The 23,413-nt window shown below is 44.0% G+C and overlaps 2 protein-coding genes across 4 annotated transcripts in view; one reads left to right on the top strand and one right to left on the bottom strand.

Moving 5' to 3' along the window:
- Positions 1-18,486, top strand: part of LOC131666044 (rap1 GTPase-activating protein 1-like) — a 134,074-nt gene extending 115,588 nt beyond the window's left edge. For 2 of the 3 annotated variants that reach the window (XM_058938377.1, XM_058938378.1), the window contains 8 exons: positions 7,348-7,665; positions 11,159-11,341; positions 13,267-13,505; positions 13,601-13,879; positions 14,331-14,496; positions 14,576-14,949; positions 15,037-15,589; positions 15,685-18,486. In XM_058938377.1, the coding sequence (XP_058794360.1) occupies positions 7,348-7,665; positions 11,159-11,341; positions 13,267-13,505; positions 13,601-13,879; positions 14,331-14,496; positions 14,576-14,949; positions 15,037-15,589; positions 15,685-15,846 (2,274 nt within the window). In that variant the 3' untranslated portion in view covers positions 15,847-18,486. The remainder of the gene's footprint in view (positions 1-7,347; positions 7,666-11,158; positions 11,342-13,266; positions 13,506-13,600; positions 13,880-14,330; positions 14,497-14,575; positions 14,950-15,036; positions 15,590-15,684) is intronic. The other variant, XM_058938379.1, reaches the window with a different exon arrangement.
- LOC131666077 (speckle-type POZ protein-like) lies at positions 18,336-22,052 on the bottom strand. Its single transcript, XM_058938443.1, has 7 exons — positions 21,909-22,052; positions 21,773-21,831; positions 19,679-19,887; positions 19,292-19,612; positions 18,894-19,225; positions 18,802-18,831; positions 18,336-18,449 (listed from the first exon to the last, which is right to left on the bottom strand). Exons 1-7 carry the CDS (start codon positions 22,050-22,052, stop codon positions 18,336-18,338), a joined length of 1,209 nt encoding a protein of 402 aa, XP_058794426.1.
- Positions 22,053-23,413: the final 1,361 nt, after the last annotated feature.

The following is a 23,413-nucleotide window of genomic DNA, read 5'->3' as shown; positions in this document are numbered from 1 at the left end:
CTCACAGTTGGGTAATCGTCGCAAAGGCTCGTCAATTAATTAACGGCGAAAACGAAAATACGGAAAGAATAACAATCCGATGACGCGCGCGTGCGTGCGACACTGCAAAAGCATCACGGGATAAGGGAACACGCGATGAAAAGGCTTCGCATTAATAAAACGCAGACCAGGACCGCGACTCCGACAGCGCGATAGTGCGCGTGTGCGTCGGTTAACGAACTAGGAAAAGAAGATTTCCTGTCATCGGACGCGTGAGTTTTTCCTTTTCTCTTCATTCCAAATGGTTTTAGATGCGAGTTCTCGCGTGGTAGTTGTCTTTTGGGATGGATCTATTGATAACGCAAGAGTCGCAATCTGTTTCTCATCGCACTAACGATTTCAAGATCCATCGAAATCTACGTATTTCTTGAAAGACACTTGTGAAGAGAAAGCAAGACATCGGCATAAAGCTTCTAAATATAACTTGATCATAAATCAATCATTAGTCCAAAGAACAACCATAAAGTTCAAAAATAGCCTGCGGTTCTCGGTCCGGACAGAAGGAGCTCCTGCGCGTGGGTTGCAAGTCAAGTCGCATCTCAGTCACGGCCAACTAGGCGTTTGTGTGCGCGTGCACACTGCTGCCTTGGAAGGAATGGTTTCGCGCCAGTTTATATACCCGTTAGTCTGTCTCTCAAGACCACGTTTTTCGTTGGTCGTTAGCGTCGAATCGGTTTTTCGCGGAACGCGCGTAAAAGCAGCGTTCTGCCGAGGGAAAAAAGCCCAAGAGCTTCCGAAGGAACTTGCTAAAGCCTTCCGAAGTTGAGCGTAGTTAGCGATGCGTAATCTGACAAGAGCGTGACGGTCGCATACCAAGTGACGCGATGCCGACCAAGTTTCAATCAAAAGTTTGAACGCCGCGGTCAGATAAGTTCTCTCTGGCCACTGTCCCGGTGCGTAGATGCCTCACGCGCTCGAGATAATACACTTCTGGCTTACTTTCTCGGTCTTCTTATTATTCGGATTGAATTAGTTTGATGGCGGTGCTGGTGGCGGCCCTCGTGGGGATTACGCTCGTTGTGCAAAGGTTCCACGGAGTGACTTCTATTTACGGCCTTAGCAGACGCGGAGTTCGTTAGCCGCGTCTCCTCGCTTGGTTATCTGATTCCTCGCCCTCTCGATACGGATCCCGGCGCAACTTAATTAATCGCAAAGCAGCGGCCGTATAAACCGTATCGTTCAGCCGTAATCTCGCGCGAAATGAAAAACAATCTGAATCCGAGCTTCGGGGTTGGCGGGTTCGAGCCCGCGGCGCGACCTCGATCCAAGCGGTTCAGCGAATAATTCAGCGAACATGCGCGTACCGTCATCCGCCTGAAACTTCGTCATGGCGAATACATGCGTCACACGCCCGCGCGCTCCAAACTTTCATTGCCGCGATACCCGGCAGGTATTTATAACCGGGGACGGTTTTTCCCTCTACATTTTAGGGTTTCTCTATACGCGCGCGTGGGTGGTGCGATCGGCAGACGTTCCTTGTTTTTATTTATTTCGAGGGTAGGCTAAAGTACATAATACCACGCGCCGGACTCGGCCGTATTTGTTTTCATTTGCCCGCTAACGCATTTCGAGGGGCTTTCTTTTATTCACTTATTTTTTCTTTTTATCTCTCTCTCTCTCGTGGCTGATTTTATTGCGTCGTCGCAGATCGATCCACGAAAACTCGCCTTGACAATTGTACTGCGAGCCTATATTCTGGAGCACGCGCCAGAGCCAAGAAGTTTACTCAACCCTCGAACGAATCAATCGAGAGTTGAAGCAAATCAGGGCAGGCATATATGTACACACACACGCGCGCGCGCGTAGTGATAGTAGCAGCGCGCGAAAGGGCGAACGGTCAGTTTATATAGCCAATCAGCGATCTCAATACCTATCCAATAGTGTGCCTTACGCTCCAATAATCGTCGAGCGATAGACACGTGTTTGTTTGCAATCGGATTATAATTAACAAGTTTCGAAGCCGAGAGCCTTAGTCATCCTCGAAATACCATACCTGTCAAGATGTGTGATTTTTTTTTCGACGATATCGAGACACTCGATCCCGATTATTCGACGCGCATATCGATTTGCGTTTACTCTTTAGCGCCGCTGGATGCCCATATAATGCGAGGGTGGTTAATTAGCGTATTGTGGCGCAGTCGCGCGATCATTCGCAATATCCAATTTGCACGAGCTATGCCAAATGTTACAATCAATAATCTAAAATTAATCCATACGTCGGGAACGAAAGCTCGCGGCGCCAAATAAAAGCAATTCATTAGCGAACGCGCAACGGAAATTGGCGCGATTTTTCCAGAATAAAAGCAGAGGAAAAAAAGCAAGCTGCACGCAAAACCAGCAGTGGCGCCAATAGCGGCAAGCCTTAGCGGCAGCTTCCCCCGTGCACTTTCGTAGCGTAAATAATGCATCCTCGGCTAATTAGACTGTGCGCCTCGGTTGACAAGAAGGACCCTCGGCGCAGGAGAGGGAGAGAAACGTTGCGCCGCAAGCGAAAAGATAATCTAGACGCAACCCTCCACGGCTTCGGCCTGACTCACCTTTCTCTCCGCTGTGCTCTCGCTTGTGTTACGCGACGCGAGCTCTTTCCCTTGTGCCCGTTCGTCTGCAATCTACGGCGGAACATCTCTGCAACGGCCACCGACGCTTCGGTTCGGCGCGGCCGACTTCGTTTTTCGTTACGAATCGCGCGATCGCGCGGCCTAATTGCGATAAGGGATAAAAGTGCACGCGACGCTTGTTTTTGACGTTCGTCCGAGTGATTATCGTAACCTAGTTTAACGAGCCGCTCGGAAAACCGTTCGCAGCTGAAAACTCGTCGTCGACTTCGGAAACTCGCAAATGAACCCTTCGCGAGAATTTGCTCAAACAAATAGGAAAGAGAACTAGATCTCTTCCATTGATATTTCAATGAAATCGCGTGACTTGGTGTAACGTGTAAATACACGCTCTGATTATACATGCGTAATATCAGCGAGAAAAGGGAGACGTTGTAAGGTCAGCCCCTTAGTCAGCACTTGCGAATTGAAACGCGCCTCTCGCTCGCTGAAAATCCGCTCTCAATTTCAAACTCTTTTTAATGATCTCTCAAAGGCCTACAGAGCCACGAGAGACGGATAAATGATTCAAAAAGTCGCCGACTTCTCGTTATGCCGCTGGCGTAGCCTGCGAATGCCTCCTCGAATCCACGCCGCCGCGCGCACGCCAAGAGAAAAAGTTCACGCTTAACAAGTTGCGCGAATCTTTTGTCAGCCGCGATAAAACCGGTTTTTCCCTTCTTTTTCTCTTGTCTTTTGCGCGTGGACAGAGCAACTTTTACTTTCGCGAACAGCGGATATACATTCGCTTTCGGCACGCGACTCTCGTACGGCAAGTCTCATACGACGCTCATATACAAGCTCGGCGACGCACGTACGCGAGTTTTTCAATAAATTTCTGAGAGCAGGCGACATCGAAGCCCGGAGCGACACACGCGAGTTCGGAGCTTTGGCTATAAATAGCCCGAAGTGCAACGCGCGATAATTCACTTCTATCCCGCTTCCTCCTCTCCGTTTTTTGCATTCGGCGCTCGTCGCCGTGGCAGTTTCCTGCGATTATCGCACGGCGCGTTCAATTATATTTTGACGCTGCGTACGCGAATCTATAGATGGCATTGTCGAATTTTTTCTTATATACGCTGTACAAAATTGAAGTTGATCGAGAATGGATGCAGTCGCCGTCTCCTTCGGTTTTGTTTTTTCCTGCTATATCGCGGTTCCTCCTGTGCTTCCCGTCTGTGGTACAATTGTTCGTGTAACTGGCAATTCGACATGTGGCATCCTCAGCGAACCGATGAGATCAAATGAGATAAATTAGCATAGGTGTGCTTTCGAGTCGTACGTATAGTCAAGACAGTCCCATCCCAATATAAATGCATTGCCACGACGCGGCGCGAGAAAAAACCCCATCGCATCCTGTCGTCGCCGTCACTCGAATAATAAGCGCGCGTGCGACTGCCGGCCATTTTTTCCAATACGCAGGCATCGACAAATATTAATGGACAGAGCTCCCTGCTAATTGTTGGGACGCGCTACTTTTTCAATTGCAAGCAAAAAAGCCTCGGCACACGCAAGAGGAGGTAGACAAAGGATACGTTATCTGCATTCGAATTTAAAATATAGCCGGGATGAAGCCAATCTTTTTATTAATGTTGCAAGTGCGGGAGAAAATTTGAATGGAGCTACAGGATCGTGTTTGAATTACGATGCAAGCTTGCGGGACGAGCGAGGAAGTTTGCTCTGGCCGAAACTTTCTTCGGCGCTTGGCAAGTTTTGCGCCCGAGTTTTGCCGGATGCGCCGCTCTATACATACATAACCGTCGATAATTAAATTGATTGCGTTTTGCCGTATTCGGGATGCTCGGACGTACCGGCTTTTCACGACGGACGGCGACGGAGCGAGCGAAGTCGGCGAGTTTTCTCCTCGCGATCAAAGTGTGTCAAAGTCTGAGCGTCTCGACGCGAGGAGCATGCACGCCTCTCCGAAAGTAGAAAAGCCCAACCCTTCGCCACCCTGCGCAGTCCCCGCGGACTTTAAATTTATCCCGTGGCTATCTTTAAACCTACACTCGCTCGTCCTCTCCTTACGGCTCTTAAACTACGCGGGATATTTTTGTAGATGATTACTGTTGCGGTGCGTCTTTTTCTTTTCTTTTGCACGAGAGGCGATTTTCTTTCCTCTTCACGGTCGCCAACGCTTGACGTTGAACAGCACGTAATCAAACGCGACGATGTCGTGTCATCGCTGAAAACGAAATTGACGAGGCCTTCTGTCACTGGACGTCGCGTAATACAGTGCGTTTCGCGATAGTTGCTCGTGTTTATCAGAAATCGTTGATTGAGTTGCGAGTTGATCGTAGGTGACCGACGACCAAGCATCGTTCGCCATGAAAATCCCGTCGCTACGTGCCGTATACCACGAGCGGACGTTAACGTCGAGCCCGTTCACACGTCAATGAATCGATTCTTTTTCTAATCTCAATTCTGAAATTCAACGCCAAACCGCACGCGAACGCTCGAGATTACCAAACCGTAACTTCATTAAGGACTTTGCACGCGATATGACCGCGCGTATAAACTATGATAACGCTTGCAAACTCGCCTGCACCGAGAGCCAACGGACTAAGTACGCGTTAATTCCCATTTACAGCGTTGCAACGTTATAATTCGGTTACACCGAGCTACTCCCTCCCTCTATCTAGCCTCTCTGCGTCATGCATACAATATCGCCCCACGGGCAACTGCATTATATAGCTATATGTAGGGGGCTGCGCAACGTCAACCGACCCGGAGCTTCAAATAAACAGACTAGTCTAGGACGCCACGGACCTCTCCGTGGCCGGTCGAAGCCCCCCGAACGCCAAAGTTCACCTTCTCATTCCGAACCTCCAGCGGGGGTCCAGCTGGTCGAAGCGATTTCCAACTGTTTATTAAACATGCGATTGTCTGGGCTGCTATAACATTTCACGTAATATACGTGCTATTTGGACGTGGCAAATCATTGGCCGTTTCATAACGAACGAGTAGCATTTCCGAAAATTCAACTAACAAAAATTTGTGACGTTGGGAAAAAGATGGAGAAACCTTGACTGGTCAAATGATTCGCTATTACTTAAAGACACCGTTGCATGTTTTAAGTTACCAAAATATCAGTTAGAGGCAGAGATGTTATATTTTAACCAGAAAAAAGAATCGTTGATGTAAAGAATTTAATTCTTGAAGCCGCTGTCACCTTTTTTCTACACAAGTTATAAGGATGACCGAGTAACTAGGTGATTTCTAATATTACAAGTGTCCATGGTCTTTTCCCTGGTGCAAAATTAGCGCGAGTCGCATTTAGATTTAAGCCCGCGATACTACATTTATAAGTTACATTGAACTCTGTCGTTCCGGGTGCGGACGAAGAGAAAGCGTGAGTGAGGAAAACGTGATAATTGATAGTTAAGGATACATAACTTGCCTGACTTGTGTGATGTGTATTGGGAAAACTTTCAGACGTGTACGCGTACTACAGTTATGTTTTCTGAACGTGGATTATTATAAGCCGCGTCTCTGTGTCACAATATATCCCATTGTATTCGACATGACAGCGCTATATATAAATGTATTGCGTTATTTTTACTTTTCATTTTCCAAGATTGATAGCGTCTCCGTCGTTGCTCTTTCGTTTAATGGAATTTTCAGTCGCGTGACGAAACAGATCTTCCCTGTAAATTGAATCTTGAAATGGCGTTTTGTACGCTTCTCTAAACCTATTTCACTAGTTAATTCGCTTTCACGACTCGCGCGGAAATCCTAAAAGAAGAAGGTACGTTTTTGAAAATACTGCGGAGCGAAAATCTTATGCGCGACATACGCCCTCGTCGCGCAGCGCGCACCCCCTCATTAACCATCCACGAGAAAAAAACCGAAAAGAGAGAGAGGAAAATCGAGGTCCTTTAACGAGCGTACACATACGCGCGTGCTCATTTCGCAAATGGTGCGAGCCCGAGACGGAAATTTTAATTGATGCTTTTTCTTCCCCCTTCGCGTCGCCGAGGTGCGAAGAAAAAAAGGAAAAAGCAATGTTTTTTTCTCTCTGCGCGTGCACCGACGTCGAATTATCGTCAAGTGCCGCGCGTCTGTGGCGCAATGACAAACTCGCGGGAAAAGAAGGCGTACACCGTAGTTTCGATGCAGCCGCGAACAAGTAAAATAACGAATGAACGTCCAACGATCGTCGCATGTGTGTGCGCACGTACAGCAGGTGGCCACCCGCGCGCACGAGAAGCCAAACGGCAACGCACGGCAGGTGTGCGTGTCGTTGCGAACATCGAATTAATTATCAAAATTCTTTGCGATATGCATGCGTGTAGAACGTCGACGTGAAAGCGGGACATTTTCGGTCGCGCGTCAGTACGTCGGAATTTTCAAATTCCTGGCGTTGCTTTCGTTCTTTTTTTGCTTCTTTTTGTTAGAAAAGTCAAAGTCCCGTTCGCGCAAGCGAGAAACAATGGAAACAGTTACTATAATATAAACATCGGCTTTTATTGCCGCACGACACGAAGAAAGTCGGGGGGGGGGGGGGGGGAGAAATCTCTAGGATAAAGAAAGATAGATCGATGGGGATGGCGGTCGAACCAGCAAGAGTTATTTTCACTCTTGGCCACGCAGATTTGCCCTTTTGTCTTTACTTTTTCGAAAACACACTGACATTTCGCCTGCTGCTCGTAGCAGCAGATAGAAAGAAGACAGCTGTTTCGCGTCACTGACCGTGACATTTGTCAAATTGCAGACTTCACGAGATGAGCGAGTGACAACGAGCGCAAGTCCGAATTCGCAGCCGAGCGGCAGCCCGACGCCGGTGCCGTCGCCAGTGGGCGAAGCGCCGATGGGCCGCGCCCTCATGGAAGCGGCACTCCAGCAATCGGCAGCCACAGCAATACCGCCGCCGATGGTCGTGACGCCCGCCGGCTATTGGCTGGACGGCACCGAGCACAGGCACGCACTGGACGCGGCCGGCAGGGCGCTGCTGCCCGCGCAGCCCGCTTGGCAGCCGCGCATCGATCAGGACGACACTGCGAAGTGTTACAGGCGGTTCTTCGTCGGCAGGGTGAGTCTTGCTTTCTGTTCGTCGGCGCGACGAAGCTGCTGGGACGCTAACGAAAGCAACATCGAGAGACGTAAGCTCGCGCGCGCGCGCGCTCTCCGACGACGGCACAGACTTTCGAGTAAACGAAACGCCCAGAGACAGATAGCGCGGAGCTGCCACGGAAATAGAAAGCCCCGCTCCGGCGGTCCTTCTCAAAACAGTTTTGACGTTTTCGAAAGGTCCTTGTTAATGGCTTGGAAAGCACTTCCTCCGAGCAATTTACGGGCTTACCCAAAGCAAACATCGTCGCGAATGGCCACGACGCCGCTTTTCGATCTCGGCAGGCGCGAGATTTACCAGTGCCCGCGCGTCCGTCGATTATTGCCAGGCGTCGCCGTCGCGCGACGACCAGACACCGCGCGCCCGAGGCATTTGTACCCCGCCGGGCCGCCACCTCTCCAGCCTTCGACCTTTTCCGCGCGATAAGGAACGGCCAGCGCGTAGGCGCTAATCTCCCGATGCATAATTCATTTCGGAGAGAGCTTCGCTGTACTTTCGCTAATCCTTAATTACAATTTCATTGCCTCGCTTCGCTGCTCGACGCTCGCGTTCCCCTCTGCCCGCTCTGTTATTTTTACACCCGCCGAGTGGCTCGCACTCTCGCGATACTTGGCTAATCGCTTTTGTTTTCTCTCTCTCTCTCTCTCTCTCTCTCTCTCTCTCTCTCTCTCTCTCTCCGCCGACGCGACAGCTCACCGGCAAAGAATTTTTGCGCTTGCGTTACGCAACCGCGTTATACTTTCCTGCCGACTACCGACGAGACGCTGCCTTTTTTTTCTTCTTTTTTTTGCTTTCCTTAAATAGATCACGGCTGTCTTCTTAATACACTTTAATAGCTGATTACTTCTCTTTATTTGATTGGGGCTATGACGGAATGTAATGGAGTACGGTATTATCGACCGTAAGAATCTTGAAACGTCTTTTACAAAATCGTACGATTATTATTTAGCTATGTGCGTTCGAGGAAAACAGCAATGTTTCGGAAGACGAATTTCTCGATAATCGTGTAAATCGAAAGACGAAAACGAATGGTAATACGGCGCGTCGGGTCGTTAGAAAAAATACGGTGAAAAAAAAGAAAATGCATTTTACGCTCTCCGTCTATGAAGAACAATATCTCTGGTCGAGTATTTTCGCATTGCCGGTACGTCATCGACAGCATATACTCGCTAATTGGCCTACCTCTCAACGCCTTTACTCGGGAGAGTTAAGTTTACGTACGTACGTATTGCTGCTTAACCATAGAATTAGGTGAAAAGGGGGATGTCTTATACATATAGGAAAAATTAAAAACCACGAGCACGAAGGAGCTCGCAGCGGCGTAAAGAGAAGCAAGATAAAGAGATAGAGGGAGAGAGAGAGAGAGAGAGAGAGAGAACGGCAGGAAAAGAGTACTACGAGGCGTGGGAGTGGGAACGTTCTCACACACATACACGGGGTATATAGCTTCCTCCTCGCACTAGCAAACTCTCATTTTTTTTCCTCTTTTTTTTTTACTTCTCTTATCCGATGCGCGCATCTTCGGCATCTAAGCACGCGGCCTTCGTTCGCCAACGCAATTTTTCGCTTTGGACAATCGCAAGCTTCGACCGACGAGCGCGGGCACTTTCGACGATAACCCAGAAAATCAGGCGCCCGAGCAGTCGACACGGATTTCTTCTTCGCGAACCGGCGGCCGTTGAAAGAAGCTGCTTCGCGTTCGCGGTGCCTCGGGCCACTGGGCTGAATGCCTAAGCGTATTACTTATTGACGGCAACGAGAGCAAAAAGGCCGCCGGTCGCGTGTGTAGTTTCTTTTTTCTTTTTTTTTTATTTTTATTATTATTTTTCCTTTTCCTCCGCTCGCCGTTACCTGTAAAGAAAAGAAAATCGACCTACACCTACATTTCGACTTAATACGCGCGCGAGATTATAATTTAGATAAGACACAGTTGAGCGGGTCACTTAGCATACGAAGCATTCGAGGGTTATACGGGGAAAAAAGCCAAGCGTGCGTTTAGGAATGTGCGTTGTTATTCTGGCGCTGCAATAATTGTATGCCACGACATGGAACAAGGCAAGAGCTCCGCAAAGAGAGAAGAAACGTCAGCGAAAACGCGGGTGGCGGTGCATCGATTTTCATTCGCGGAACGAGAGAGAGAAAGAGAGAGCGATGAGTCACGACGACGCTCGGGGTATAGAGCGCGACGGTTCGATGACGCCGAGCGTTGCATGATGCTCTTAATGATCGAACGCCGAGCACTCGGTCGCGCGCGTTAATTGGCATCGCCGTGTGCTCAGCGCGCGATTTTCAATTAACGACGACTCGACGAATCGATGGCCAGATATATCGGCGGGCATTGACGAGGCGCGCGCGCGCGCGACGCGCACAATGGGGTCCGCGGGCGGTCGGTTCAAGACTCGACAATGGCGCCGAGCGAAACTCGATAATCGGCCCGCGCGCAATCTTACCGCGCGGCGCTGAAGGCAAGACGGTAATTGAGGCGGCGAGCTAATCGAGCCGCGCTCACTTAATTGAAGATAAACAATCCGCCCCCGCGACAGGTAAATTAGGCCGGGAGAACTTGACCCCGCGCGTATGCAGCGTAGCTCGCGACGCGAAAAATCGCTCATTGTAACACGAGCGAGTGAAAGGACGAGAGAGAGAGAGAGAGAGAGAGAGAGAGAGCGAGTGCATTGGTGCGTTGCGGTTACGTGGGGAGGGGGGTCTCTTTTTTTTCGTTTTTTCGAATGGGCTGCAGGTGCGTTGTCCTCGCGAACAACAATGAGCTTCGCGTACGTGTACGCAATGTCTTATCTATTCACTGCACTCGCCGCGCGTGCGTTTGATCGCGCATGCTAGTTTCACAATGCGCGCGCCTCGGAATATTGATGATCGCCGGCTTTTGCTCTCGACTCGTCGATGCTTTTGCCACTTTTGCTTCTGTGCGCTCGCCTCGACGTTTATTTCTATTGGCAGCTGGTTCAAATTCGCGCGAGGTTCCGAGGAAGTTTGTCCCCGAATCGATATTCAATCTCGTCCCTTTCGCACTTTGCACGCACGCACCGCCCAAGAACAATGGAATTCTCCGTGACGAGCTGATTTGACGGGAAAAAACACGTAGAGTCGAAGGCAAGGCGACGCTGTTTCCGTCCAAGGCGCAATCCAGCAATTATCCCAGCGATCGATCGAATCGATATATAACATCTAACCCCATTCTAATCAATATCCGGCTCCATTTAGGTAACCTCATCTCCAATTCCACAGCGAGAGCTACTGCTAACAGCATTTTACCGCGCGCGCAAGCTTATGAATCATTCTGCTTGGATTTTTGATACCTCGCCAAAGACAATTGTCGTTCGATGCCTTCTTTTCCTTTTTTCTTTTTCTTATTATTATTATACGACAAAGTCAGTCTCGTCTGTACCGCAGCGCAATTACCGTAAAGTATAACGCGACGCTTTATTTTTTACAGGAGCACTTGAACCTCGTTGGAAGAGATTCGGATAACGGGCCGGTGCTGGTGTCGGTCAAAGCAGAAACAGTCGCCGGCCAAGAGCACTGGAGGGTATTATTGCGATTGCGTGTCGGCTCGACGCACGAACTTGTGCCTGCTGCCGTACTCGGACCTAATCCTTCACCTGCGAAAATGGTCAAGGTAAAAAAAACTGTTATCTTCCTCGGTAAAGAACATTTAAACTCGCCGCTCCATAAAGTCAGATCAGCGAATGTAATCTGCTACACACTTGAAGGAAAATCGAATCGCGTATCCCTCGAACGATAAGAATCATCTCCTTCGATCATTCGTCCTTGAAAAAGCCTCCATAGGCGTATTGCGCGCCGCTGCTGAAAACGTTTTACTTTGCCGATCGAAGCGTAGCGACGATTATACGGCCAATTGCACTCAACGTCAATTCGTAATGATTGATTTTCCTTTTACTCTCGGACATCTACGTTACTCTCTATGCGGATTCCCTAATGGAATCTCATTTTCTCCTCGCTGTCTTGCGTCGTAGCCGACAAAAAAAGGAAAGTAATTAACATTCTCCAAGTTCGTACTTGTTTACTTCGCGAGAATTTTACTGTTTACCCCGAGAGTGGCAGCGGGTAATCTCTTTTAGCTTTAGCTGCTGCTATATACTTGAGTCACTCTGTTCAATTAACTTAGAATCCGCGGTGCAAGGAAGGCAAAAGGAAATTTTGCTTTTAGACCACGCCACGTCTCGTTCATTTCAATCTCCGCTCGTGTCGTCTATCGATTGCAAGAATATCGAATAATCGCACTTTGATTAGAGAGCTTATTAAAAGTATATCTCTCCGGTACGTGTTATCCTTCCAGCCGGCGTTTGGACGATAAAAATGCAATTTGTCGCGGCACGAACGGGGGATGATTTACGTTTCATGAAAGCTGACACGAACTACTTTCAGCTACAGAATTTATCCGGGGAATTTTTTTATTACTACTTTCTTTTTTAAAGCGTGAAAGAAGTCAAATAAAAATAAGAAAATCCAGCAGTATTTTGTCTTTATTTCAAATACACAAGTGCAATCTTTTCATCCAGGGTGTCACTCGACATATATACCTGTTTTCCACGCACGTCGACGCGAACTCGCGGGCGACACGGTGAACCTCAACTCGCGACGCTTTTCCAAAACGCGCGCTTTTCACGCTCATCAGCGTCGCCGTGTTATGAAAAGATAAAAAAACGCGCAGAGTCTCTCGCGTCCGATCGGAGGTATAAATATTTAATGAGCGTCGCTCGCGCCGAGCCGCAGTCCAAGATAAACAATACGTTTCACGGCCGCCACCTGCACTTCGGCCAGCGTCAGCTTTTTTTTTTTTTTTTCTTTTTTCTTCAGAGAAACAACCGAAGCAACGTTAAGTAATCCATGCGGCACACGTGCTTTGTCGTTTAATCATCCGCGCGAGCTTTTGTTTTCCTCGCGGCATTGAAATCACTATTTCGCAAGCGCGCGGGGAACGTTTTTTTTCCGCTGCAGAAGGATCGTTGTCGCTAGTAAGAAAAAGCCTCGTCACGAGGGCAGCGGCAAACCTTCGAACGGGCTGTGATCCAGCGAAAAGAAATGAGCGATCTCCCTCGCCGCATTGTGTGTCTAGTTGCTGCGCGCAACCTACTCTACGCGTCCTACTAGATCGCTGATTTGTTCGCGCCGCACATTCGTAAATTAGGCGCGGAAAAAGGAAGGGATTCTCTGAATAATTCACGATACAGCCGCTCGCACGAGGGACGGACATCGCTCGCGTGACCTGGCAACACCAGCGCCTATCTCAGCAAATTTGCCCGAGGAAGCTCTCTTTGCATGGAGTTACGTGCGCGCGTTGTTTTTCCTTTTGCGAGTGGATTGCGTTGGGTAACGCTCGCTCGCTGCATTAGCTAATGTATCGCGCGGGGGACACGTCGAATTGATTTTTTTTTCCTTTCGCGTCTTACATCACAGCGGGATTCTCGTTAGCTCGGTGAATCGTCGAATTAAAAATAGGCCGCGGCGAAGGTCGTTGTCGCGCGCCGCACGAAAGAGCTCCCGACTCCCAGCAAGTCGAAACGAAAAATCTGGTTGCAGGCGATAAACGAGGGACTGCAGGTGAGCACGCTGATGCCAGTGGTGTGCTCGGGCGCCGGCACGCTGATAGCTCGTTACGACGAGCACGCCCTGGTGTCGCGCTACAAGTTCGGGGTGCTGCACCAGCGAGCGCGACAGGTGACCGAGGAGCAACTGTTCGGCAACCGCCAGATAACGCCGGCCTTCCAAGAGTTTCTCGATTTGCTTGGACAGAGGATCGACCTGAAGGATCACAAAGGGTGAGCAAGCTGCGTCTAATCGGATTTGCGCGCGGCCGCGGCCTCGTCTTTGCCTGAACGCGATGAAAAACTCGACGAACCTTTACTTCTCACAGATACCGAGGTGGCCTGGACACTCGACATGGCCAAACGGGCGACACAGCGGTTTACGAAGTGTTCCGTGGCCGCGAAGTGTTGTTCCACGTTGCTTCGATGTTACCCTTCAGCCCGGGCGACGCCCAACAATTACAACGCAAACGACACATTGGCAACGACATCGTGGCTATAATATTCCAAGAGGAACCGACGCCGTTCAGTCCCGACATGATTGCCAGTCATTTCTTGCACGCTTTCATCGTCGTGCAGGTCGTCGATCCATGCACACCCAACACCAGGTAATTACGCTGCAAGTTTTCAACGTCGTTTGCTTTTCTAATTGAACCTCGTTCCACAACTATAATTTGATGTTATTGAAAATTGGATAACTTTGTAGGTCAACGTTTGTTTTTCGCGGTGTAATAATTTATCGTGGAAACTCGTCGAAACGCGCTGTCTAGATTGCGTAACTGTTGTTGACTCTTTGGCTTACGTAACGAGCGGAAGGCACTCGCTGGGCTTACAAATCGATTATCGGAAAAACACGAAAATCAAACGAGATTGTTAAGACGTAATTGCTTTGCCTTAATGTTGAAAATCTCGGTTTCAACTTTTCGAATAAAAGCTCTCATATCTTCAGTTAATTAATCCATTAAGAACTGCATCAGCCCAATTTATTTATCCACTTCGCGCGAATAAAGCAACGTTTCGTCGACAAACTAGAAAGAGTGAATCCTCTTGAAATTCCAGGTACAAGGTGAGCATAACAGCTCGAGATGACGTTCCATGGTTTGGCCCAACACTGCCAACACCCGCAGTATTTTTACGAGGAGTCGAGTTCAAAGAGTTTCTACTAACGAAACTCGTCAACGCGGAGAACGCTGCTTACAAAGCCGAAAAGTTCTCCAAACTGGAGGTAAATATTTCAGAAATGAGAAAAAGTGTAAATCCATCTACCTGCGGTCGACGATTAACGACCTCGTAAAAATTTCCAGTTAAGAACGCGATCAGCTCTGTTGGAATCGTTAACGGAAGAGTTACAAACAAAGACAGCGGAATTCCTAGGTGCGACAGCAGGGAATCTCAGCTCGTTCTTAGGCAATTGCCCGGTCAGTCCGACCTCGAATGACGTATCCGGCACAGCATCTGGTGGCAGTGGCTCGCGATTCATCGACACTGTGAGAAAAGCATTGATCTCGCGAGTGAGAAACGCGTCGACGGAAAGTGTACCACAGCAGTTGTCGAAGAAAGCACAGAGTTTGGAACCAAGCCCACCTAGTAACAGACAGTCGACAAGTAAATTGGCCAGTGGCAAGAGAAGTGTGGAACCGTCCAGTCCACTGGGATCGCCAGACTTGACCCTCAGGAGGTAAATGCCACGTTCAATTGAAGGAAAATCAGTCATGCTTATCGAGCGAATATAACTAATGATGCGATTTCATTTTTTTTTTCTCAGGGACTCAGATCGAAAGAGTCCGAGTCTAGGCAGTCAAGACAGCAGTTTATCCAATACGGAAAACCAAGACAACAGTAGCCTAACAACAGTGCAGCACGAGGACGACAAACGGGAGACGAGCTCGTTAAACGGTTTACCAAGTGACAGTAACACGACAGTAGTTGAAAAATGCGGTAGTAGTAGTAACGTAATTCTTGTGGGTTCGTCATCGTCGTCGACGTCGAGTTTCCAAAGGCTGACCCACGAGAATCTACGTAGACGGGAAGAACGGGCTGCGGCGGCGGCAGCAGCTGCAGCTTGTTTAGAGAAGCCAGAATCTCAACAGAGGGTTATTTCCGAGAGTGACGACAGTTCGCTCAACAGTGAACTGGAGCTCGATCAGGCGGTTTATCCCGACAGCGATACGGGACTGGAGAGTATGAGTTCGGCCGAAACTCACGAAGCAAGGTGTGCTGCCAAGGACAACGCTGGAGCAGCTACAGAAACGGAGAGTCTCAGGCAAGAAGTTACGAGACTCAAGTGCGACAAGCTGGACTTGTTGAGGCAGAATGTGGTGAGTAACGAGTCGATAACATTTACAATTCGACAACATTTATAAATGATATTATTCAATTTACCCGGCTGATATTAATTGCGATTTCTTTATAGACGTGTCAACGAGACATCAAGCGTTTACGGGAGAAGGAGTTGCAACTACAGAGCGATCTCGCGGCAGCATCAAAGGAAATTCTTCGACTGAGGACGATGTTGAAAGAGTGCTCGACCAGTATCACTTTGGAAAATAACAATCAGCAGGCGTCGACGGTCTGAGAGAAACAATCGATTGTCACGCCAGAATTGGACAAAGGAAAATGATTAAATTCTACCGTGAGAGAGAGAGCGTCTTCACGGAAGAGAGTTTCGACGTCGATGAGAAGCAAGCGAAAAAATAATGACAAAAAAAAACACAAATTCTTCTGTCGTGCTTCACCTCTTCGTCTTTTCGTTGTCGATGTCACCTATTTGTTTTCCGAGGCGAGAAACAGAAGAAAATAAACGATCGGTACAAATACATAGAGACAGGCGCCTATTATATGTTTTCTATATAAGATAGGAAAAAGGAAGAGAGTAAAAAATTTATCTTTCTGGACGCGCATCGATAATAGCATATGCATAGCCGTGTATATGTGTTAAAACCTGTAAACCTGACTGTGAGAGTACTTGTGCAAGTTGTATTTGGAAAGTATTTAATTAAGATACTAATTTATTTGTAGATCGTAAGAGACAAATCTCTCTTCGTAGTCAATGTATAGAGAGCAGAGCAAGAAAACAAAAAGAAAAAATGAGAGAAAAATGTAAATTAATTTTAACTTTTACGAGAGCGTGAAGCTTCATGATATGCCACGTCGCTATCGTTGAGTGTGTAGATGGTGAGACAAACAAACAAAATAACAACATTTTTAGATTGTAGAAGAAAATCGTTTAACGTTACTTAAGATTCTAAGTAGCGAAAGCGAGCACATCTTTATCCATATTATTATTATTATTATTATTGCTATTATCATCATCATCATTATCATTATCATTATCATTATTATTATTATTATTATTATTATTATTATTATTATTATTATTATATTATTATTATTATTATTATTATTATTATTTTGTAAGTATTAGTTGAATCGTGTTACCTAACTTTCTTTTTCGATTATTAAATGTTTTTTTCTTTCACTGTTGCACAAATCTTTTCGATTTTTGCCGGCTTATAGAGAGTACATTATATATGTATATTATTAATTTTTTCCGTAAAAGGAATTCGATACAGTGTGTGTTAAAATGTGTACCTTGCGACGTTTGGCGAAACCATCGCTGATTGGCTCTACCAAAATCATATAGCACATAATTTTAACGACTCTTTTTGTATGTTCTTTCTTAACAGAGACTGCTTCCAAAATTGGTTGGTAATAATTACATTTTTATATAATTTGTATCTAATTCCTAATTTTTAATCGATTTTTTTTTCTACTAAGCGGAAACGGTTGGCATCGACTTTAACGTTGAATGTTATATGTACTACTATTATAAAGGCAGAACAGTTTCTCGAGAAGAATTCAAAAATGTTCTGAATTTCGATACTACTTACATGCCAAGCACTGTTGCATACAAAATAGTTGTTTTTCTACAGGTTATTATTTTTGTTCATTACTTTTTACTATCCGCATTTTTTACTATTAATAATAGTTCTTTTTCTCTTAACGCCTACTTTAATTTACTAGTATTTTCATATACGTAAATACGTTTTTTCTTTGTGTGTAAATATTCATGAGGCACCAAACCGAATCTAGTATCGATCGCTAACCCACGCATAACAAATACCAAAGTTTATCTCAATAAGATATTGCTCTTTATATTTCTACATTCCTACTTTTCTTTATACTTCAAACTGTACAATGTTCTCGGCGCACAAGCGACAGCGTACAATAAAACAATTGGTGGTAATTGCCTAAAATGTTGTAATTTGTATATCAACTGGACGCAAACTGACGTGCAAAATGATAATTTTTTGTACGTATTTTTTTCTGTTTACGAAAGTAACGAAAAAACAAAAACACCATTTTCCTATTCGCCACTGCCTATGCATTGTACCATTTATGAGGACGTCGACGCTATATATATTTTGTACAGATTTGTAAATGTCTATTTTGTGGTTCGTTAACAAAAAAAACTTGTTCATTTAACAAAATTTAATGTATGTTTTTGTTGAAGAAATTACAAAAAAATAAAGTAATGATGGAAGTGCTAAGATCAAAAGAAGAAAAAGTAAGAATCTTTATTTTTCTCTCGTTATAATGAAAAAAATGCGTTCGAACAACGCCGCTAATGGTTAACAAGACTCGGAACAGTATGAGACCCGTTATTTTTATTACGAAGTTGTAAATAATTATGCAGAGGGAGAAAGTGAGAGAGAAAGAAAGAAAGAATTAAAGAAAAATCGTGCGCTTCGCTGTCTAATGTCTTGTTACCAGTTACAGCGGTCTCTACGTCTAGGAACAAATCATAAAAGAAAATGTCTATGTATAGTAAACTAAGCTTACCAATTCTAGTGTGATTTCTACGTTGGCCTTGAAAAATCAAAGATAAAAAAAATTATGATCTATTTAAAAGAAAAAAAAAACAAACTGGAGAGGAGAGAAATAAAGAGAAAGAAATGTACGTTATTATATTGGGAAAGAGACAGATTATAACTATATATACACATATATAGTATAAATAAATATATATTTTATATTTAAATATTATAGAACTATAAAATGAATCTATAGTGACCGGTACTCCGACATCCTCTCTAACACTGACTTGGAAAATAGGATGCTCTCAAATCTGGTAATAAGTGTTTGTACTTTTTGTTCTCCGTTCATTGCACCACTCTCCTGACGAGAAAAACAGTAATAATGTTCGTCAATAAAAATATATTCCAAAAAATTGTGGTCGTTATCATTTTGCCTTCACATTTATATATCGATTAACTGATCTTTGTTTTTAAAATTTTATTCTCGTTTTACAAAATACATAGGAGTTACTGCTTGATTACAAAATGATAGCTAAAAGTTATTGATTAAAATGATATTTCCCAACATTTTAACGTATGGTGGGGCATCTCACACATTTTACTTAAAATATAAATTCGTGAATGAACAATTTGCGATGGTTAGCAAATTAACTTGCAATAAGATCATTAAGCAACCCTAAAATTTTTTTAAAGTTAATATATGGAATATTTACCTTACATGTTAACGTTAACAATGGATAATTCTTAAAAATTACACGAAAATAACAATTACTTCTTATGATTTGATAAAAGTTTGTTTACTCACTAATGTACGAAAAATCAGGTAGAACGGATTCGGATATGATTTTTCGAATGTTATGAAGCCAGGAGTATTAACAACACTCCCAGCATGAGCTGCTTTGTAATTCAAAGCCTCTTTTTCAAGATTTGTAGCATTGTGAAGTGTAGCAAGTACCAAAATGTCCGTGGCATTAATCGGTTTCATGGATTTACATAAGGTCTCTTGGCAAATCAACTTGAGTTTTTCTATGCCAAATTGATCAGATAATTTCAGTAGTTCTTTTGCCATAGCGTCGGGAATATCAATTTTTCCCGTGTACATAAGTCGCACTATTTGCCTCATTAACATAACATCAACTGTTTGGTCAATTTTAATGGCTTCCAATTTTAGATTTGCAACGAACAGCTGGGAAAACTAGGTACTATGCGCCGCTAAAACCACATGATGCGCTTGAATCACTTGACCGCCTACGTTCAACTGCACATCACTTAGAAAATTGTTTTCCAGAAATTTTGTGAAATAGTCGTCGAACAAAACTGTATCAGAAAATCGACAGTTACCGGACAGATTGTTAGTTCCTTCTTGCACGGTGATTTCGATGAATATCGTTAGAGTATCATCGGGCAACAAATTTTTGCCGTTATTTCGCAAATCACTCTGTCTGATAAAATCAAACCAACCCAATTCGGTCTCGGAAAACTTTTGTGTAGCCGAGCGAGCGTAGGTTTTTTTGTTGTTTACATCTATTATATAAAACTTATAGGAAATCGTGACGTTTGTCTTGTTTTTTAAATAAAGAAATAGCTCACAATAGTCCTGGAATGCGCGTCCCTTTGGGAACCATCGCAATTGCCACAGGTACTCGTCGCCTCCGTCTCCCGAAAATATCGGTGACTTGAAACTCTCGCCTTGCTTCAAATCGTTCAAGCTGTAGTTACTGATGGTCCAAGAATAACTTATCACTTTTGTATTAATCATCGTAACGCCCCAGTTACTACTGTACGGACTAATCGTCAAGCTGCTCGTGATATAGAAAATATAAAACCACAGTGTCGTCAGAACCACACATTCGACAAGGAATAATGCCTAGCGTACATTCTAACGTGCGATTTTCCATACATTTTTAAATACAAATGATTTTCTTTGTTCTTAATTTGCAATTACTTGATTATGACCAAACACTTATGAACCAATATGTCAACGAATTCTATTCGATTTTAAGTTGCTCTCGCCTGTCACTATTTGTCTTCGTTAATGCTGCTCTCGATTGGTTACTCTACTACTGTGTGCGGTCACTTGTCATTCTTAATATTTTTACTCGAAAATACATGCTAATAAGTAGCTTGATCAAGACTTAAATTGTTCTGCCTGAAACTAATAATAATAGTCCAGGTATACGAGGTTTTGTGTTCATACATACGTCCATACGTCGGGTCAATGGTATCGTCACCTTCTTCATTCTTCTCGGAAGCTTCAATTGTGTTTGAATCATGTTTTCATCAGCTGGTTCAACAGCTGAATGAACAGGGCTTTTTTTCTTCTTATTTGCATATGTGGAAAAGTGTTCTTTTTTTTTTTCTTTAAAACATGTGAAAAATAATAAAAATTATATACTGCCAATATTATAACAACTGAATGTATGTTTGGCTATTAAGCTGTATATTTTGAATTTTCAGAAACGATAGGAGTTGCTATGCATAGAACTTCTCAATATATTTTAAGCTTCTGCATACCAAGTTGATTAGCCATAATGCGTAATTTCTTAGCCATATTTGGGTTGGTTCCGGTGTGAATGAATTTCAATGCTTCCTTCAATTCATCAACATTCACATTTTGTAGAAGCTTGATCGAGTAGACGTATGGGTCCTTTTGGAATTGATCTGCGAACCATGTGCTACGAGCAACTAATGCAGTTTTTTACTTAATTCGTTGTAAAACGAACAAGTGTGTGTCATTGTTAAACTAATTGTCGTAAAGTATTTCCGAGCAGTCACCGTCGATTGAATTGGCGCACAAGCCGCTTGTCTTCTTCATTTTCGGACGAAAAATTATTTCAACTATGAGGGTCAGCTGATAGGTCCATAAAAAAATTTTGTTTTCTGCGCCATGATGATATATCATAATGATATTCCCGTGTAATTTTCCCGCTGAGCAGAAATCCGCAGCCCTTTTAACCCCTGCATGTCAGGATTTTTTAACCTTAAAAAATACCTTAAAATTCACCTGTACACAATCGTGTCTTTCCCTCAGTCAATTAGTTAAGAGATCAAGATGTGGTGTAAAAGAAAAATTGGATAGCTGGAGAGGTAAAAAAAATAGGTTGTAGGCAGAAAGCAAGTATCATCAACAATCGTGTTGTGAGTTAACCAACAGCAAGATTTGACTTGTCATCGAACTACATTGTAAGGATAGGACACAAAATATTTATATTGTTTGTCAAAATAGTGACGTCATACATTCCTTGCCTTCGACAAACTGGTTTTGCAAGAAAATGGCCAAATTAAAAATTCATGCTGAAAAATGAAAAAAGAGAAAAGGTTTCCGCAATTAGACCGAGCGGCCTGAACACCATCAAAGCCATCAATTACATTACTTTATCGATAAAACTGTCACCAAAATTCCGTAACCACTCACCTTAAACGTCATAATCCACTAATCCCATAACTCGATAACCCCTTAACCTAAAAAAACTCATACCGTGAGAAAATTTGAGGGCCGTCAAAGATACCTTCTTTCAATTTTGCACTAGATAAAGCTGAAAATTATTTAACTAAGTAAGCTAAACAGTAGCTATTAACAGTTAAATTATTGAATTAGTAAGCTAAAGTCCTTTCTTATCTAAAGCTTTTACAAATTGATTCTGTGGCGTGCCTTTTCCCTCCACGTGTTGGCCAAAAGCTTACCGTTTTATACAAAAAAACTTCATAAATCTTGAACGAAATGCCGGAGATTTTATGGCCATCTGCAATAAACACATTAAACGTCGATGGTCGCGCGTCCGCATTAATGAGTTTGTTTAAGGGAAAGCGCACGCCCAACCTTCGTTTTTTTAATGTCAACCTCCATCAACCGAAACCATAATTTCACGTTGCTTTCCGTGAACGGTGGAGCACGGAAGTGTCGTGGCGTTTGCACGTTAACGATCGGTGCAACAGTAGCGGCGGCGGCAGCGTCGTCCGTCATGGTCGTAGGTGTTTAAGAGGGATTGTGTTGCACTGATTGGAATGACGATTTACTTCACGCGTTACACTTGTTCACCCAGATCACGTCAGGGTCACCAATTTGAAGCCGAGCCGCGCTATATTTGTAAGTCCTAGTTTGGATTAATAAAACAGTTATTCTCACACCAACTAAAATTCATTTCACCTCGTGCTCACGGCTTCAATTCATTAAACCAATTTTTTGTGCAAAGGATGATGGAGAATCTTAGATGACTTAACCCAGGGTTTGTTTATGATGTACTTAGATCCGGTTTGTGTTATTACTCAAGCTGGCCAATCTCTGTTAGTATGATCACTACTACAATCACGACTGTCCCACAGGCACAGGAAGCATGAAAACATCGTAAAACCAGATTGCTTGCCCAGAATTAGTGTGAGTATTTTAAGATCGCCACAAATCTGCCAATTGTTTTTTGTGTATTTAATCTCATTTAAAACCATCTCAATATTTTCAAACTTTTCCTTAAGCGTTACCGAATGGACTACGGGTATTGCAGTATATACATTTGTATTATGTAATAACACCGCCTTTGAGGCTTCGTTTAGAGTAATCTATAAATAGCCTACAATCATTGGATTCGTATATATTCATTCATGTGACCATAAACATCATTACAAGTTTCCTTCACTAAAGTATTTTTGGAAAGGCTCAACTCTATTACGATAAAATGAAACTTTTGTTTCTTTAGATAGCTTATTTCTTTGTTTTAGTTTCAAAGTTAGCAATTTTGCTTCATGTTTAGACATTTCAAATTCTCAATTTTTTAAATATTTTTCAATACAACTATTTTTAATTTCAAATAATTACAATGTTATTTGATATATTTTAATAATAATAATAATAATAATTAGAATGAAATAATATTGAAAATGTAGTCATAATGACTGTATAATGTCAGTAGGACGTACGGCAGAACTGGAAGGCATAATGTCGGCACAGTTAATGCACACTACAGAAAATCGCGACACAATAAGCGCATGTAAGTCACAGCATGTTTATATTATGGGACACAAGAAATCAACGAAAATTGACCTGAAAAAATTATAAGAAAACTATGCATAGTTGGTAAAGATGGCAAAACTCATTAATAATTCCGTGCAATGAAAATTTCGTTAATAAAAAAAATTCTTCTGTCCAATGAAAATATTATTATAACCATTAGTTATAAAGTAATAAACATTATTTCTCATTACAGTAACACATGCACCGGAAAAGTCAGTATAAAATAACGTCAAAAAGTACTGCGCTCTGAAAAGGGCTTTCCAATACCCAGCAACGTTAACTATTCCAACATGTATAATCTTACTTAAGAATGTCCGTTT

Source organism: Phymastichus coffea, unplaced genomic scaffold (genome assembly GCF_024137745.1).
Source record: "Phymastichus coffea isolate CEN01 unplaced genomic scaffold, Cenicafe_Pcof_1.1 PCOF00056, whole genome shotgun sequence".
Lineage (NCBI taxonomy): Eukaryota > Metazoa > Arthropoda > Insecta > Hymenoptera > Eulophidae > Phymastichus > Phymastichus coffea.
The sequence above is the reverse complement of the archived record's forward strand: the minus strand, read 5'-3'. Positions and strand labels throughout refer to the sequence as shown.